This window comes from Cynocephalus volans, chromosome 11, assembly GCF_027409185.1.
Source record: "Cynocephalus volans isolate mCynVol1 chromosome 11, mCynVol1.pri, whole genome shotgun sequence".
NCBI classification, from domain to species: Eukaryota; Metazoa; Chordata; class Mammalia; order Dermoptera; family Cynocephalidae; genus Cynocephalus; species Cynocephalus volans.
The window spans coordinates 74,080,039-74,096,398 of record NC_084470.1 but is presented as its reverse complement, the minus strand read 5'-3'; the positions used below and the strand labels follow the sequence as shown (position 1 = coordinate 74,096,398).

Genomic DNA, 16,360 nt, shown 5'->3' with positions numbered 1-16,360 from the left:
ATTGCTGTCAAACTACATGAACTGAAACCAAGGAAGTGATTGAGGTGACTTGAGACCTTAGACAAAGGGGCTTGGAAGCACCCTTATTCCTAAAATCAAGAGAGGACTTTCTTAACACATGTATGTGCCAAAGGCCCCATACAAGCATGGAAAGTTATGTACATGTTGTCTCATGTCTTATTTAATTCACCTTTTCACTCATGGTGACGTTCCTTGTACTTTTCTTGTTTTAATCCAGGCAAACCCTTTTTTACACGAAACCCTTCTGAGTTGAAAGGCAAGTTCATTCACACGAAGCTGCGGAAAAGCAGTCGTGGCTTTGGCTTCACAGTCGTTGGAGGGGATGAGCCTGATGAGTTTCTCCAGATCAAGAGCTTGGTCCTGGATGGTCCTGCCGCGTTGGACGGCAAGATGGAAACAGGTAGAGTGCACACGGCCTTAGCTGGTTCTGCGTGGTGAGACTTCTACCCAGCACCCAAACAAGACCTAACAATGTTATGATTTCACAGGTTTATAAATGTCCTTTAAACACCTTTAGAATGAGCCAGATCCCTCCATTACATAAATTCATCCCTTGCTACAGATTAAAACCCTTAAAGCCATTTTAACTTTGGGAAACTGTTAGGGTGCTATTGAGTACAGTAGAGCAGTAATTTTCTAAAAGTGTAGATATATTTGAATAAGTGAATTCTAAACTTGGATTTCTGCAGTGAGAATTTTTTTTTTAGAAGAGAGTTCCATCGTTCTCTCAATGATGATTATATTCTCATTAGCAGAGAAGACTCTAGATGCTGAAAGAATGCTTTATTACAAGTTAAAATAAGTAATGGAATCCGTCTCTTTCTACCGTATAGTATCACCCCCAAATTGGGTTCCACTTCATATTGGTAGAACGTTATGATATTGATTTAACTTTTTTGGGTGCTGTGTTTTTAACCCTCACACTTTTATCTTTTACAGGGGACGTAATTGTCAGTGTGAATGATACCTGTGTTTTGGGACACACACATGCTCAAGTTGTGAAAATCTTCCAGTCCATTCCCATCGGTGCCAGTGTGGACCTTGAACTCTGCCGAGGTTATCCATTGCCTTTTGACCCAGATGACCCCAATACAAGTTTAGTGACCTCAGTGGCCATTTTGGATAAAGAACCAATTATTGTGAATGGGCAGGAGACCTATGATTCGCCAGCTAGCCACAGCAGTAAAACAGGCAAAGTCAACGGCATGAAGGATGCCCGGCCAAGCAGCCCTGCTGACGTGGCTTCAAACGGTTCCCATGGTTATCCCAATGACACTGTCTCTTTGGCTTCCTCCATAGCCACTCAGCCGGAACTCATAACTGTTCATATAGTCAAAGGGCCAATGGGCTTTGGTTTTACTATCGCAGACAGTCCTGGTGGTGGTGGCCAAAGAGTGAAACAGATTGTTGACAGTCCACGGTGCCGAGGGCTGAAGGAAGGGGATCTTATAGTGGAAGTTAATAAGAAGAACGTGCAGGCTCTGACTCACAACCAAGTGGTGGATATGCTGATTGAATGTCCAAAGGGAAGTGAGGTCACGTTGTTGGTGCAACGAGGAGGTATGTAGGTTTGTGTTGTTCTTTGATGTTTTCAACCCCCAATCCATTGCTTAATTAATTGGTCTTCAGGAGACTATTTGGGGCTTTTTAAATGTCTGCTCTTTTAAGGTCATTTTTATTTAAATGTTTGGAAATGTATTCAAAATGCCTACTGATGTCTCCAAATGCTAACCTCTTTAGAATAAAGCTTATGGTTTGTACATTATGTTACATTATGTTATATGCATTTAGAGTACTACTTTAAAACATAAATCAGACTGTGACTTTTTAAAACCTTTATTTTTTAAGTCTCCTGAACCTGGCCTGCACCAGCTGCAAAATGTGGTTCCCTGCCACTCCTGTAACCTCATGTCACACTCCTCTCGCTGGCTTCTTTTCTGAAGTTCCTTTAATGCTTCATGCCCTTTTCCTGCCTCGGGGCCTTTGCTATTCCTGTTCCCTCTGCCTGAAATGCTGTTTCCTTAGCTCTTTGCTTGGCTTGCTCTGTCTCATTCAGATCTCCTCTTGAGAGAGGGCTTCTCTGATCACTTTACCTAAAGTAGTTCCCCAACACCTCCATGTGATCTCTGCCACATCTCTCCATTTCTTTATAGGCTTTGTTATGATCATTATTATCACAAGGCATTTTTCTTGTATATTTATTTATTTTTCTTTGACTCTTTCTCTTTCACTAGAATATAAGCTCCATATAGCCAGGGCCCATGTCTACATGTTGACAGCTGTTATCCCTAGCATTGAACACAATACCTGATTCCTTTTAGGTATTCATGAGTCCATAGGTATGGAATAAATGAATGGATATATGATTACTTATACTTGGCAGGAACAAAAGCTCTGTCAATCATATTAAAAAGGTCATTCAACATACATTTTAATGAAGTAGTTGAGGATCCCAGAGAACTGGGATATTCTAAATCTTAAGACATTAGGCTTCCTTCTTTCTCCCTGCCTGCAACCCCTACACCCCCTGAAATTGGTTGTTCCCCTTATCCTTGCCAACATGATTTATTTCATGCCCAACATTTTCGGGCCCTCTGAAAAGAGATCTAGAACAAGACTTTCATTTCCCCTTGGTTCTGTTGCAACAGAGGAGCTCATTTACGTCACAGCAGCCATGGTCTCGTGCTGTCATAAAGCTGCCTGTTCTGCAATCAAAATGGTTGGGGTTGTTGGAAGGAAATCCAAAATACAGAGCAAGTGTCTGTGTGAATCAAAACGCTCAGCCAACCCTTCTTGAGAAGTTACAAAAGCCATGGTGAAGATTTTATTTTTAAAAATATATCTTCAGTATAACTTTGACTTCTCTTCTTGTACCTAGATTGCTTGACTGCTGAGATAATTGGTTTTTAAACAGTGGCCAAAATGTAGTAGGAAATAACTTAAGCATAAGAATGCTGATGATGATAATGATGGGGATGATGATGATGATACCGGCACTTATAGACAAATTGATGATTTACAAAGCACTTTCATCCCTGCTCACACTTCTCATCTGATCTTTACCTCTTCCCTGTGAGGTAGGAAGGTGCTAGCCCACAGTAGGACTGCAAAGTTTACCCTACCTCTGTGATTTCCAGTCCAGTGCCGTGGCCTACTTTGCCCCTTCTTGTCTGTTTTCAATGTGTTGATGTTTTCTGTCCCATTAGTCACTTCTACGGGGACCAAACATAAAGTCTCATTATAATCTGCTAACTTACAACACGTACTGAAACCACACTGTAATGAATTTGCCTAAACTGGAAATCAACTGATTATAGAAACATACCCCTTGATTTCAAATGTTTGACTTCTCTCTTCTTAATTCCTAAGACCTTCATTTTTGTTAATGCTATTATATTTTATAACATTCATATGGAGAGATTCAGAATATATTGCCACATTAGTCAACATATCTACATAGGTTATTCCAGAACCTGAGTAATTTAAAATCACTGTAACATCAGCAGTCTTTAAAATACACCGTATGCCTTATGTTTGATTTATATATAGGACAGCAAGTGTGTACATCTGCAGTTGGCAGGCTAGCACCAGCTACTATTAATCTTTTTTGAAAGCATATAAATATATTTGTTTCTGCCATACATTAGTTATTTGAATCAGGGCTGACATTTAATCATCCCTCCTGTGTGGTGCGGGTGTAATGAGAAGGTTTGATGAAAGAACAAGACAGCAGCTAGGTTATATGAGAAAGTAAATGGCCACTTCACCGGTTCTTCCTAATGAATCTCATTTCTGGTAAGCAGATTGATAAACTCATTAAATCCATACCTTTCATGATTCTCAAGAATTCATATCTGGAGGATGAGGCTTTCTATGCTTTAAAGAACAGGTCTTTTCTACTTTGGGCAGAACTGGCTACTTTGTAGCATCTATTTTAATTCTTAATCTCCCAAGCTCATTTTTGACATCTGCTCTTGGCAAGATCCAGTACATTTCAGTTTCTAGTATTTTTAGTCTATCCCCTTCTTCCTGTCCCCCCATCCGAAAATCAAGCAGAGGTTGAAATACCATTTTTAAATTTCTGGAGTCAGACAGTTTCCTGGGTCAGGCCTGGAGTTGGGGGGAGGGGAGACATTGTTTATCCACAGGCCCAGGTAGCTGGGACCATTATTGATTTGTTTACCAGTCTCCTCTCCATAAACATCTCCCTGCCCTCTGGTCCATCATTCATGTTTTTTAAAGGGCAGCTCCTCCTTCCTGTGCCTGGCTCCAATCTTCCCGTCCTTGTGTCCTTTCCTCCTCCCTCTGCTGTCCAGTCAGGAGTGCTTTCTATTTTTTAATTTTTAACATAGTATTTGCATTCAGAAATCCTGTTAGCTAACACCAGTGTGAGTCTAAATAGTTGTGTTGTTTTTGTTTCTTAATATAAAAAAGATATAGAATTTGTCCCATAAAGGTTTTTCACTGTTTTTAAAAATGGGATTATATTATCGGTGGGTAGTATATATACTTGTGCCCCTCTGTGTAAAATATTTTGTGTATTTGGCTAATTCACACCTATGTGTAAGTGTGACACTCTTTAAGGTAAAGTTTTGTGTTGAGTCAGAATACTCTGGTTCAAGAGAAGATTCAGCAATTCTTTATGAAAGTGGAGAACATACATTTTGCTTTTGAGAGAAAGTGTGTATTGGAAAGAGAGCTGAACTGAGGGTGTCAAGAGCTGGCATCTCATTCAGACTCTGCCCTTAAGCTGCGGTATACCCTTGAGCAGGTTACTACTCCTGCCCTGATAATCCTTTTTTAATCCAAAAAATGGATGTTTTAAACTAGATAATCTTTTGGGCAACCCCTTCTGGCTCTAATTTTATGCAAAGAATGAGTTCAGTGTTGTGTAGAGAAAAGACAGTAAGACTCTGGAGATGGGATGCAAGCTTGAATCCCAGATCCTGCCTTTACTTGCTTTATGACCTTAGACAAGTCACTTACCTTCTCTGAGATTAGTTTGGCATCTAAAGAAATGGGAATAGTAATAATAATACTTGCCTTGCACGTGCATGATGTAGATCAAATAAGGTAGCATTTGTGCCAATTCCTCACATAGTAGAATTCATCATGTTATAAATCACTGGTATTTTACTGATATTACCTAATATCAGAAGCAATTGGGTGGGGATAGCTTTTAATTTTTATTTTTTAAAAAAAGGCTCTAGCTGAGACATATAGAATCTGAGTCTCAGTATGCGATGTTTAGGCATCTGTATTTTTTTTTTTTACAAGTGCCATCGGTAATACCGATGTACAACCAGTGTTGCAAGTTATGTTAAGTTCCTGCCCCCGTGGTTCCTTCTAGTTTTGATTCTACAAAATACAACTTAGGGAAAGTAATTTTAAAAAGCTAAAAAATTATTTTCATTTCTGAGTAATGTTCTTTTTTTAAAGTCAGTTTTATAAGCAACAGACGTCTCAGTCTTCCCTAAGGTCTGTTTCAGTTCCCACATTCTATAATTCTCTACTTCAGAGGAGAATAGAAGTATGGACTTGATGTTGGAGATGCTCATTTTGAGCACGAGCTCCCACTGGCTTTTGCTGATTGTGACAGTAATGGAAGTGATGTTTTGCTTTCCAGTTTGCACAAACCATACACTGAATGTTTTTGTCAGGTCACTAAGTAATTTTAGGGTCAGATTGTAAAGTCATGAAATGTTAGAGCTCTTGGAGGGTTGGGCTGAGTTCAGCTTTACTCTTATATCCCTGGCACCTCATGGGGAACCTAGCATGTGGTAAGGTCTCACTAAATACTAGCTGAATAAATTAAACTTGATCCACAAGTCACAATATAAAATTGATCATAAAAAAAAATAAATAAATAAAAATAAAAGAGCTCTGGCTAGTAGGCTGGCTAGTTAGCTCAGCTGGTTAGAACGCAGCTTTGTAACACCAAGGTCAAGGATTCGGATCCCCATACCAGCCAGCCACAAAAAATAAAGAAAAGAAAACATTGATCAGATAGCTTTCTAGTCACACTTTATGACTCTAAAAAAATGATAATGAGAGTAAAAAGGCAAAAATTAGGTATGAAAATGGTGATGGTATTGGTTATGATAATGTTACTACTATCGTTTACTGAGTACTTACTATGTGCCAGGCATGTTACTGTGCATATACAAGCAATACACATACACACATGCACATGCACACATATGTAAATCTCTTAATATCCCACTGGTGTGACCATACTGGAGCTGCCACTCATTTGCAGTGTGGTTCTGAATAGGATCCTCTGTGAAATGAAGGCAGTGATTATTAGCTCCTATGCCAGGGGAAAAAAAAATATGAAAGAATTGGTTTTGTTCTAGTTGTTGAAACCCCAGAGCTAAATTTGCTTCGTATAAAGCAAAGGAGACGTTTCTGCTTTGGTTGGGAAAGCATGTGTAGGACTTATAATAAAAACAATAACATTTCTGCAATGTGCCAGGCAAGGTTCTAAACATTTTTACATAAAAATGTACAGTCTTAGCTCCATTTTAGTACAAAAAAAAAAAAGAAAAAAGTACAGTCTTAGCTCCATTTTGGAGAAGAGGAAGCTGAGGTCCAGAGAGTTTCAGTGATTTTACTCAAAATCACACGGCTAGGTAATGGTAAAGCTTATATTTGAACCCAGGAATTCTGGCTCCAGAGGATGCATGCTTAACCACCATACTAAACAGCCTCTTGGTTTATAGGCAAGCTAATTGCAGCATTACTCTGTTGAGGACTGTATAAAGGAATGAATCAAGTCTGAAGTCCATGGGCAAATTGATGCCACTTAATTCTCATCAAAATGTATTGATGATATTTAGTTCATTAAAGCATCATTGATCCAAACAGAAAAGCAATATCTAATCTCATTATCTAAGCATAGCATTAGCATTAACTTTTCTTTGTGTGTGTCTGTGTTTTATTTCCCTCTGAAATGATGCAAAACCATCATAATTAGAGCCACTGTGAGTGCCAGAGAGTTAAACCCTGGTGATCAAGGCCTCTCTTCGTTTTGCCCTCTGGTCTTGGACTAGAGAATGAATTGCAAATTGCATCACTTAGGTGTTTGACTGGCAGAATGTCTCAAATTGAGCTACAGGGCCTTGGAAAGGGGAATGAATTCAGGGTGCTTGTGGAGTGATATCCTAAGAGTGTCAGAGAGAGTCCTGTACATTAACATCAGCAGATTCTGTCAGTTCTCCCTTCTCAGTACACCTACTCAGTTGACATCCCACCTGTTCCCTAGCCTCTGCCATTTTTCATATGGCAACTGGCCTTGCCGTGGCCTCGCAACAGGTCTCAGTGCGTCCTCCTGTCCGTTCTCCGACTAGAGTGATTTAAAGTAGACTGGATCAAGGCACTCCTCATGTCATGGTGGCTTCCCATCATACTGTGTAGACTCCAGAGTCCTGTCCGGGCCCTGCTTTTTCCCTCTGTATTTTTCTTCTCCCGATAGCCTCAGGACCCCCTCTCTCACATCCTCCAGGCCTCTGTGGGAAGGACCTCTTATCCGAGAAGGCTGCTCTGCCACTCCACGTGGGGCCACACAGCATCCACCCGTCGCTTCCGCTCCCTCCCTCTTCCTCATGCCACTTACGCTTCTTGTGAGTGAGCCCAGACGTGTTCTCAATCACCACTTTATCCCCATTGCCTAAAAGAGTGCCTGGCACATTGTAGGTATTCAGAAAATCATGTGTATTGAATAAAAATAAAAATGAGTTATCGTCAGGCCCCTTGTTTTCATAAAGGCTAATCCTCAAGAGAATTTTCTGAGGTGTGAGCACTGTCACGACAGCCAAGGAACCAGGCAGCGGGAGATTGTCCACCCCAAAATCACACAGCTAAAAGATGACAGAACCTGAATCTGAGCCCAGGTCTGTTTGCCCGCAAAGCCTGTGCCCTCTGTCACAGGCTGCTCTGAAGGACAAGTAAATGCACGAGTCAACGTGTCTACAGACCAAGGTACCGGAGCACCATGCCAGTGAATCATGTTGGTCCAAGAGCATGTTCTCCAGCATCTATTAAAGTAGCCACTATCTAATGAATTAAAATTAAATAAAATTTAAAATTCAGTTCCTTTCCATTCAGTTCCTGAGCACTGGTCCCATTCCAAGTGCTCAGTAGCCACGTGTTGCTAGTGGCTGCCGTATGGGACAGTGTGGATGGAGAACATTTCCATCATCACAGAAAGTGACACACAGTTCTAGAGATTCTAATTATTTTAGCCTCAGAATGGAGATGGATGTTGAACATCCTTTATTTTATCCTTTCTCTTTATTTTTATACCTTTGAATAGAAGAAAAATAGGGAACTGAAGGCAACTTCATAGTAATGGACTTCTTTTTATACAGACAGTAATAAAAATAGGTCCTGTTTATTAAATTCTTTGCAAGTGTAGGCACTTCTCTAAGCCCTTCTCTCAGCCCTTCTCATGTTAACTAGATGTTAGGGGGCACGAGGAATTGAGACTTAAAGAACTTAAGACTTGTGAAGTATGAGTGCTTGGGGTGATCTCTACTTTCTCAATCCTGGCATGGTCTCACCATGTTTTCAACGGGATTACAGGACCTCCACCTGATCAGGAAGCATCTCAGCTTTTGCACTGGGCTGATGCCAAGGAGCTTAGTTTAAATTATTTTATTAAAGTACCTTTAATCTAAAAAGTGGAAGAAACTTTAAAACATAAGAAAAACTCATCTAAAATGCTAACATACAAAACAGGTGTAATCTGCCACATGAGCAGTATTGACAGTTTACAGTTGGTCACAACTCTATTTAAGAAGGAAGATGTTGAAGTCTCCTTGGTGTAGTTATCTGACTCAGTATCTCAAACTAATTGACCTCACCTCTTAGCTATGGTGGTTAGTTTTTCTAATAATTTTGGAAGTTGAGTCCTCTTGTCAGATCCAGCATGCTGCCTAATATCTTCCTAGCTGTTAAAAGTTGTTCAAGTTAAAATTAGCAAGCTTCTTAGCACTTCCACAGTGCTAAACAGGGTGGTGTTTGAATTTGCTATTAAGGAGACTTTTGGCCTTTATTAGTAATGGTGTTTTAAGTTGCTATTTTGGTTTATTGCCATGGTTTAAAGTAATCAAATATTTTATTTGACAATTCTTTAGAGAATGTTAGGTCACGTTTATATTTGAGATGACTTACAGCAAGAGATGAGATAAGTATAAAAATGTTTCTATTTTGGTTCTTTCATTATATAACATAAATATCACCCCTCACTTTCACACCTTAAGGAACTCTGGTTTCTTTATGGACTTTTGGTCGTAAAATTGTTAAACCTAAGCAGGCTTCATTTGTTCAAACATTTATATGCAATTTCAAACTTGATTGGATGATTGGAGTTTTATCCCTGTTATATTCACAATGCAAACTGGTTGGCAAGTCTAAAACTTTTTTCTGCAAGGCAATGTCTTATCCTCCTTGAAGGTAAACTTAATCCTCTGAGTTACTTGCCTATGTGCAGTATTTATTATAACTGTCTGTGTGATTTGTAATTCTCATGAAAGAGTGGTGGATCCCCTGCCCTTTCTGAAAGAGTGGTGGGATTTCATTGGCATGGCTGGCAGGCTGTACAATTATTCTTCTGTGCTTCTACAGACAGTGCTGAATTTGAATGTAATGGAGTTACTTTGTTGTCCCCTTTTGCGAAACAGATTCATTAACATTGTGTGTCAGGCATTGTCTAGGCACTGGGAGCAGAGCAGAATCATCTGCCAGCAAAACAGACAGGCTCCTGGTTTCATGAAGCTTTAGTTCAAGGGGAAGGGGACAGATGGACAAGAAAATATCAGCCAGAGGAAAGTGCTCTGAAGCAAGTGGAACCAGCTGAAAGTGAGTGGGTGTGGCAGGGGTAGCGGTGAGAGGGCTCCTCTAGATTAGAAGGCAGGAGTTAGTGCAAAGACCCCAGGGGAACGGAAGGGAGACCAGGTGACTGCAGAAGGCATGCAAAGGGGAGTTGAGGTCAGAGGCAGGAGACCAGGACAGGAGTTTGAAGTTCGTTTTCAGTGTGACGTCCAGCTTCAAGCAGTGAAGGAACAAGCTCTCACGTTTTTAGATAGTCCCTTTGGCATATATGTGAAGTATATTAGGGAGCAGGAGTGAAAGTGGGGAGACCTCTGATAATTAAGACGTTCAAGCAATGGTGCTGGCAGCTTGGACTAGAGTGACATCAGTAAAATGGAGGGCAGAAGGGGTTTGGGGATGTGTTAACAAGAGTGACAGGGCTTGGCAGGTTGACTAGAGAATGGGGTTGGCAAACTTTTTCTGTAGAGAGCTCATAGTAAATATTTTAGGCTTTGTCAAGGTCCATACAGTCTCTGTCCCCACTATTCTACTCTACCCATGTAGCAGATGACATGTAAACAAATGGGTTAGTTGTGTTCCAAGAAAACTTTATGTGACTCATGAGCTGTAGTTTGCTGACCCAAGCTGAAAAAGGAAAGGAAAAGGGAGGAATCACAAAGGATCCCTCAAGTTTTGACCTGGGCAGAATCTTTGCTAAGATTGGGATACTGGGGTAGGAGTGGGTAGGGCTTGAGCTGTGGGATTAAGGGTTCCTTCTCAGACCTCTTAATTGTGAAATGCCCATTTGACATCCGAGTGAAGCAGAAACATAGGAGGTTGTCTGGGGTCTGGGATTTGGTGGTGGCAAGGTTAGGGCAGGAGAAATACACATTTATGGGCCATTATCATGTTAGTATTCTATAAACTGTGGGCTGTGAAGTCAATATATTGGGCTATAATCAGTGTTTTTCTTGAAAGTAATACAGAATAGAAAATATCAGAGTATGTTACACTCAGTAAAAATATGTACTTTTTTTATGAAACATTTGCTGTGTGCACATACACATGCATACACATACATACGTGTATATAAATATATTTCTTATTAAGGACCATATTCACAGATGCGGACCATATTTAGAGCCAGGGCCGAATGAGATGACTTAGGGAAAGAGTGGGAACAAGAGAGGAGGCCAGGACAGAACCCATAGGCACATCACCACTCGGGTCAGACTGAGGAGGAGGCACCAGGAAAGATGGAAGAGCGGTGCAGATAGGAGAAAGAGCAGGAAACTGTGGCATCACGGAATCTGAGAGCAGAGACGTGTCTCAAGGAGATTTCTAGCAGCACTGGTGTCCTCAAGAGGTAGTGGCATAGACATGGGATTGCTACCTGCAGTGTGGATGACCGCCAAGAGCCCGGCTCGTGGAGTGCTATGAGTGCACTCAGCCTGGAGTAGGCAGTGAGAGGGGGAGGCGGGATGGGGATTCGGACAAGTTGTTCCAGAAGCTTTGCTGTGAAGTGGAGCCAAGAAAAGAAGTACAAGCTGGAGAGGGAGGTAGAGTCAAAGGAGAGGGTTTTGTTTTGTTTTTAAGGTGGGAGATACCACTGCATTCTTGCATCGGGATAGGAATGACTCAGTAGATGAGGATGGAGGAGAAAGGAGAATTCATTGTGCTCTCTTGTTGAAGGAGTGAGGCCTTTAAGAAAGGGAAGGAGATAAGACCCAACATCCTAGAGGAGGGATTGACTTTAGGATGATATATGTAAACCATGTAAAATGAGACTAGCATTGATCATTCTTTTTTCTCCGAAAAGTAGACTATTGAAATTTCTATGTGTTTGAGGCTTTCTGTTGAAAGAATCAATTGAGGTTGCAATGTAGCTGTTTTTCTTTCCTATTTAATTTCATAGTCCTAATAATATTTACAATAAGCCTTTTCCCATTTGACCCATTCCTGGTCTTAATCAACGACTGAGGATGTTCTTTGTGCACAGCTGTGGAATAAGGAGAGAGAAACAGAACTCACAGTCTAATTAGGGAAGTAAGGCAAACACGTGACTTTTACCAGCCGTAACATGTAGTCCGAGTCTGTGTGGCACAGATGTGGATGAAAGGTGAATCTGGGAGGATGAGGGGTGACAATGAAGTCTGTTCAAGCTAAAGCAGAGTGTCTTAACCTCTGCACTTTTGACATTTTGGGCCAGATGATTCTTTGTTGCTGGGCCCATCCTGTGCATTGCAGGATGTTTAACAGCATCCCTTGTCCTGTACCATACCTGCCCTCTTTAATTGTGACACTTCAAAATGTCTGCAGACATTGGCAAATGTCCCCTGAGGGGAGAATCACCCTCTTGCTGATGAGAACTGCTGGACTAAAGCTGTGCATTGAAGTGTAGGAAAGATTTAGAGTTACAAACTGTTAGTCCAGGGCAGTATTTGGCATGACCCATTAAATTAGTCTGTTTCTGTTGCTTATAACAGAATACCTGAAACTGGGTAATTGGTAAAGAAACAATATTTATTACTTACAGTTTCAGAGGCTGAGAAGTCCAAAGCCCAGGGAATTATCTGGTGAGGGCCTTGTTGTCTGTGACTCTACACAGGGACACAGGGTATCAGTGGTGAATGGCTGACCAAGAGAGAATAACTCCTTACTCACTCTCCTTTTAAAGGGCTCAGAACCATGTCCATTATTCTATGAATGGATAAATTCCTTCACAAGGGCGCAATCCTCAAATCTAATCACCTCTTCAAGGCCCCACCTTTCAATTACCATAATAGAATTTCCTACCCTCTTAATAGTTACAGTGGGGATCAAGCTTCTAATACTTTGGAGGACACAGTTCAATCCATAGCAACCCATTCGTATACGTTTAGCAATCTTTTTTTTTAAAGCCTACAGCACCTAGTATTCCCAGGCAGTCTCCCATCCAAGTACTAACCAGGCCCAACCCTGCTTAGCTTCCAAGATCAGACGAGATCGGGTGCATTCAGGGTGGTATGGCCATAGACTTTGGCAATCTTTTAAAAAAATTATTTTAAAATTTGAATGCATTTACCTAGAGCCAACAATTTCAATTTGCCACAAATCTGCCATTTTCTCTTATCGTACATCTGGCCTTTCTCTTGTCTACTACCTGCCCATGGTCCACCACCAGCTGAGTTTGAGACTCAGACAGCATATGCATGAAGGCACTAAGAAAGGTAGGGATATAAAACATGCATGTGCATGGACCTGTTGTGTACCTGTTTCCTAGGAATTTCTTTTCACTATCACCATCTCAAAATTCCAGTAACTGGCTACTTTTCCTTTCTTTTGGGTTTAATTTATGCTTTAAAAAACAAAACAAAACAAAACAAAAGAAACAAGGTATCTTTAGACATTTTTTCCTTAACTTTGGAGTTTATTTTCTACTCTTGCTTTGGTTCTATATGAAAATTGATCTGTTAGTTGTCAAACTTTGGATGTTGTCTCATGTGAAAAGTCTCTGCTATGAGGAATATTATTATGATAGCTTCTCCCTTTTTTTTTTTTTGTCTTTGTTGTGACCGGTACCCAGCCAGTGAGTGCACCCGCCATTCCCATATAGGATCCGAACCCGCGGCAGGAGCGTCGCTGCGCTCCCAGCACCGCACTCTCCCGAGTGCGCCATGGGCTTGGCCCAGCTTCTCCCTTCTTATATTAATTTTGCAACCTTACTCTGTTGAGTTTCTCTTTATTGTAAGAGGTATCTTCCTACCCTCTAAACATTTTTTAGTTCTGAGCATTTTCAAATCTGTTATCTGAGGTAGAGAGTTTACTTTGTATAATATTTTTCCACCTTCCTTTATTTCCCTCAAATTAAATCACACATTCTTTACCACCATGTGGAGTTAAGTATATGCCATGGTGCTTATTGAGTTAGTTGGTCTTTGCATAGTCACCTGCAGATTTAAAAAGGTTCCGCAACTTACCTTGCCTGGTATTTACTCTGTTTGTATTTCTTCTCAGATATGAATCATGTCCCCTATTTGTGAACATAATCCTTTTTGGTTCAGTAATCTTGTTGGTAGAATCTTAATGTCTTCAAAAATAGCATTGGGTCCTTAGAGGTATTATGTTTCCACTGGCAACATGGCAACACCTTTTTTTGTGCCAAGTTGTTACCTGGGTTTATTTTAGACTTCTTTTAATAGTGTTCTTTTTTGTGTGTCTAATGTTCTCAGCATTTTGAGTTTCTTGCCATGTGCAATAAATGCTGTTCCTTCTGTCATTCATTCATTGAACTTAGCACTGTACTAATCTCTCATGATAGATGAGTGACATCCAAATGAACGTCTACAATATAGTATGGTTAACCACATCCTCCCCATTTTCTCGTGCTTAATTTTTTTTCTAGAAATCTCATCTGGTATGTTACCTTTGCCATGAAAAATTCTGCTATAACATTTGTGTTATCTTTATTTGAGGCAAAATTGTTCAAAGATCCTTTTGCACCGTATCATAGAGTAGCAGCCGTAATATCTAAGAGGCCACAATGCCAGCTAGTTATAAGACTCCATAATAGAGGGAATCCCTTTATTTCGCTGGTATTAGCTATCAACTCACCTCATTCAGCAACTCAAGTTTTTAATTAGGCTTTTTTTTTAGAAATTGGTATGTCCAGAGGTCCTGGCATGAGGAACCCACATAAAAACTGTGTTTTAAAAAGCTTTCTTATACTTACATGAACACTAATAAGTTTTTAAAAATCATTTGGAGATAGTTAGAATTAGGTCTATCCTCTCAGATATTTTTGTTGTTTCTAAATTTGAAAATGACTTACATTCTCTATAGTTACTTTTGCCATAGATACTACTTACCAAAGAGGCAGATAATTGCATTAAAAAATAACACCATTGCCCATGAATTAAAGGAATTCTATGTTTATGTAGTTTGTCTGTCCCCCCTGTAAAGCAGCTTTCATTTAGCCTTTGGCAATTAAAGGAGGAAGAGAAGGATGTTTGTTTGTTTTTTTAACCCAGCACCAGCTGCTAGTAGCACGCCTATCCCCAAGTTGTAACAACCAAAATGTCCTCAGCTATAGCCAAAAGTCCTCTGAAGGGCAAAATCAATCCTGATTGAGAAGCACTAATTTTTTTTTTTTTTTAAACACCTATTGGTTTTTGCTTATTGGAAATGCTGTATTCTATTTATTTAGGTGCAGATGAAATCAGCATCTAGATTATTTTTTGTTAAATTTGGACAGAATAAATTTTGAGGATTCCCCATTTCTTCTTTGTGTTGCTTATGCGTCTGTCCAGTAATGGAAGTAGCACCTTGGCCAGTTGTGGTGCCTTCCTGTCAGTCCTTCTCTGCTGCCAGCTGGCAGTGCAACCGAGGCCAGCCTCGGGCAATGTGTCTGAGCCTCCAGATTACCATCTGGAATATGGATAGAACTGTATACTCCTCAGCACGGTAGCAAGGAATGGACTGAGATGAGGGCTTCTCATACTCCCAGTGCTGCCCTGTCCTGATGAGTTTATTGCCACTTGCTCTGTCAGACTGGATGGGGCTTTAAAGGAAGGAGGTGGAGGAGATGTTGAAGTGGTCCTACTGTTTTCAGTGCTTTTGTCTTGGTTGTCTGGGGAAGGGAAAAGATAAGGAATACTAAAAGAGGAGCCTCAAGGGAGAAGGTAACAGCATATGCATTCCTTTGGGTCTGTGATGATGTGTTCTTTCAGTAAAACAATGACAGGAGAAAAATAAAGACAAAAGAGTAGGTTTTCTATGAATTTAAGTTTTCCCAATGCGCAGGACTCTCCTTTATATATATATATATATATATATATATATATATATAAAGAATATATAGGAATATTATATATCCTTCCTTTTTTACAACCGAAATATCCTTTTACTTGTGAAATAATAGTTGATTGTCATTTGTCTCCCCTTTTCTAAGGTTCTTAATTTGCAAAATAAGGAATTGGCAACTTTTGGTCAGTTGCTCAGATCTATTTTATGAAAATTTGCTGCACTGTGAAATCTAAAATCCAGGAATCACTACTGAAGGGAAGAGGCCCACAGGAGGTTGAGAGTAGAACAGGACAGTTGAGCGGGTGCCCTGCAGTAATGTGTGAATGGAGATCTAGCATCCATACCACAAAAAGACCAACAGGAGCTCCCGCCTTTCTCTTACCACTCCTTCCACTGTCTCTTAGTGGAGGGGGAAGATGAGTTTGATTTCAAGGCCAGGGATATCACTCTTCTCTGTGTTGCCCTTACATAGTACAGTAGTTATTGGTTAGACCTTTTCATGAATTTTTTTGCCCTATATAAGTTATTGGGGTAACCAAGAGAATGTTAAATCCAAAAGCAAGGGAAACATTGGGTGAACTGTGCACATTACCTATGCTTGGGGTATCCCAAGATATCCGTGGCTGATTTCCTATATGTAAAAAGCAGTCTCAGAAACTTTATGACAACTTTTAAAAATTCATTTTGAGTTTGTGTGCTTGCATTAAGATCTCTACCTGCATTGACTCTAAGTCTGACTGGA

The 16,360-nt window shown here is 40.3% G+C and overlaps 1 protein-coding gene and 1 non-coding gene across 10 annotated transcripts in view; one reads left to right on the top strand and one right to left on the bottom strand.

Moving 5' to 3' along the window:
* Positions 1-16,360, top strand: part of MAGI1 (membrane associated guanylate kinase, WW and PDZ domain containing 1) — a 585,689-nt gene that overhangs the window by 516,698 nt on the left and 52,631 nt on the right. For all 9 annotated transcript variants that reach the window (XM_063113324.1, XM_063113321.1, XM_063113319.1 and 6 more), the window contains exons 11-12: positions 239-421; positions 961-1,581. In XM_063113324.1, coding sequence (XP_062969394.1) covers positions 239-421; positions 961-1,581 — 804 coding nt within the window. The remainder of the gene's footprint in view (positions 1-238; positions 422-960; positions 1,582-16,360) is intronic.
* LOC134391399 (5S ribosomal RNA) lies at positions 12,733-12,851 on the bottom strand. Its single transcript, XR_010024947.1, has one exon. It is a non-coding gene; the product is annotated as a 5S ribosomal RNA (ribosomal RNA).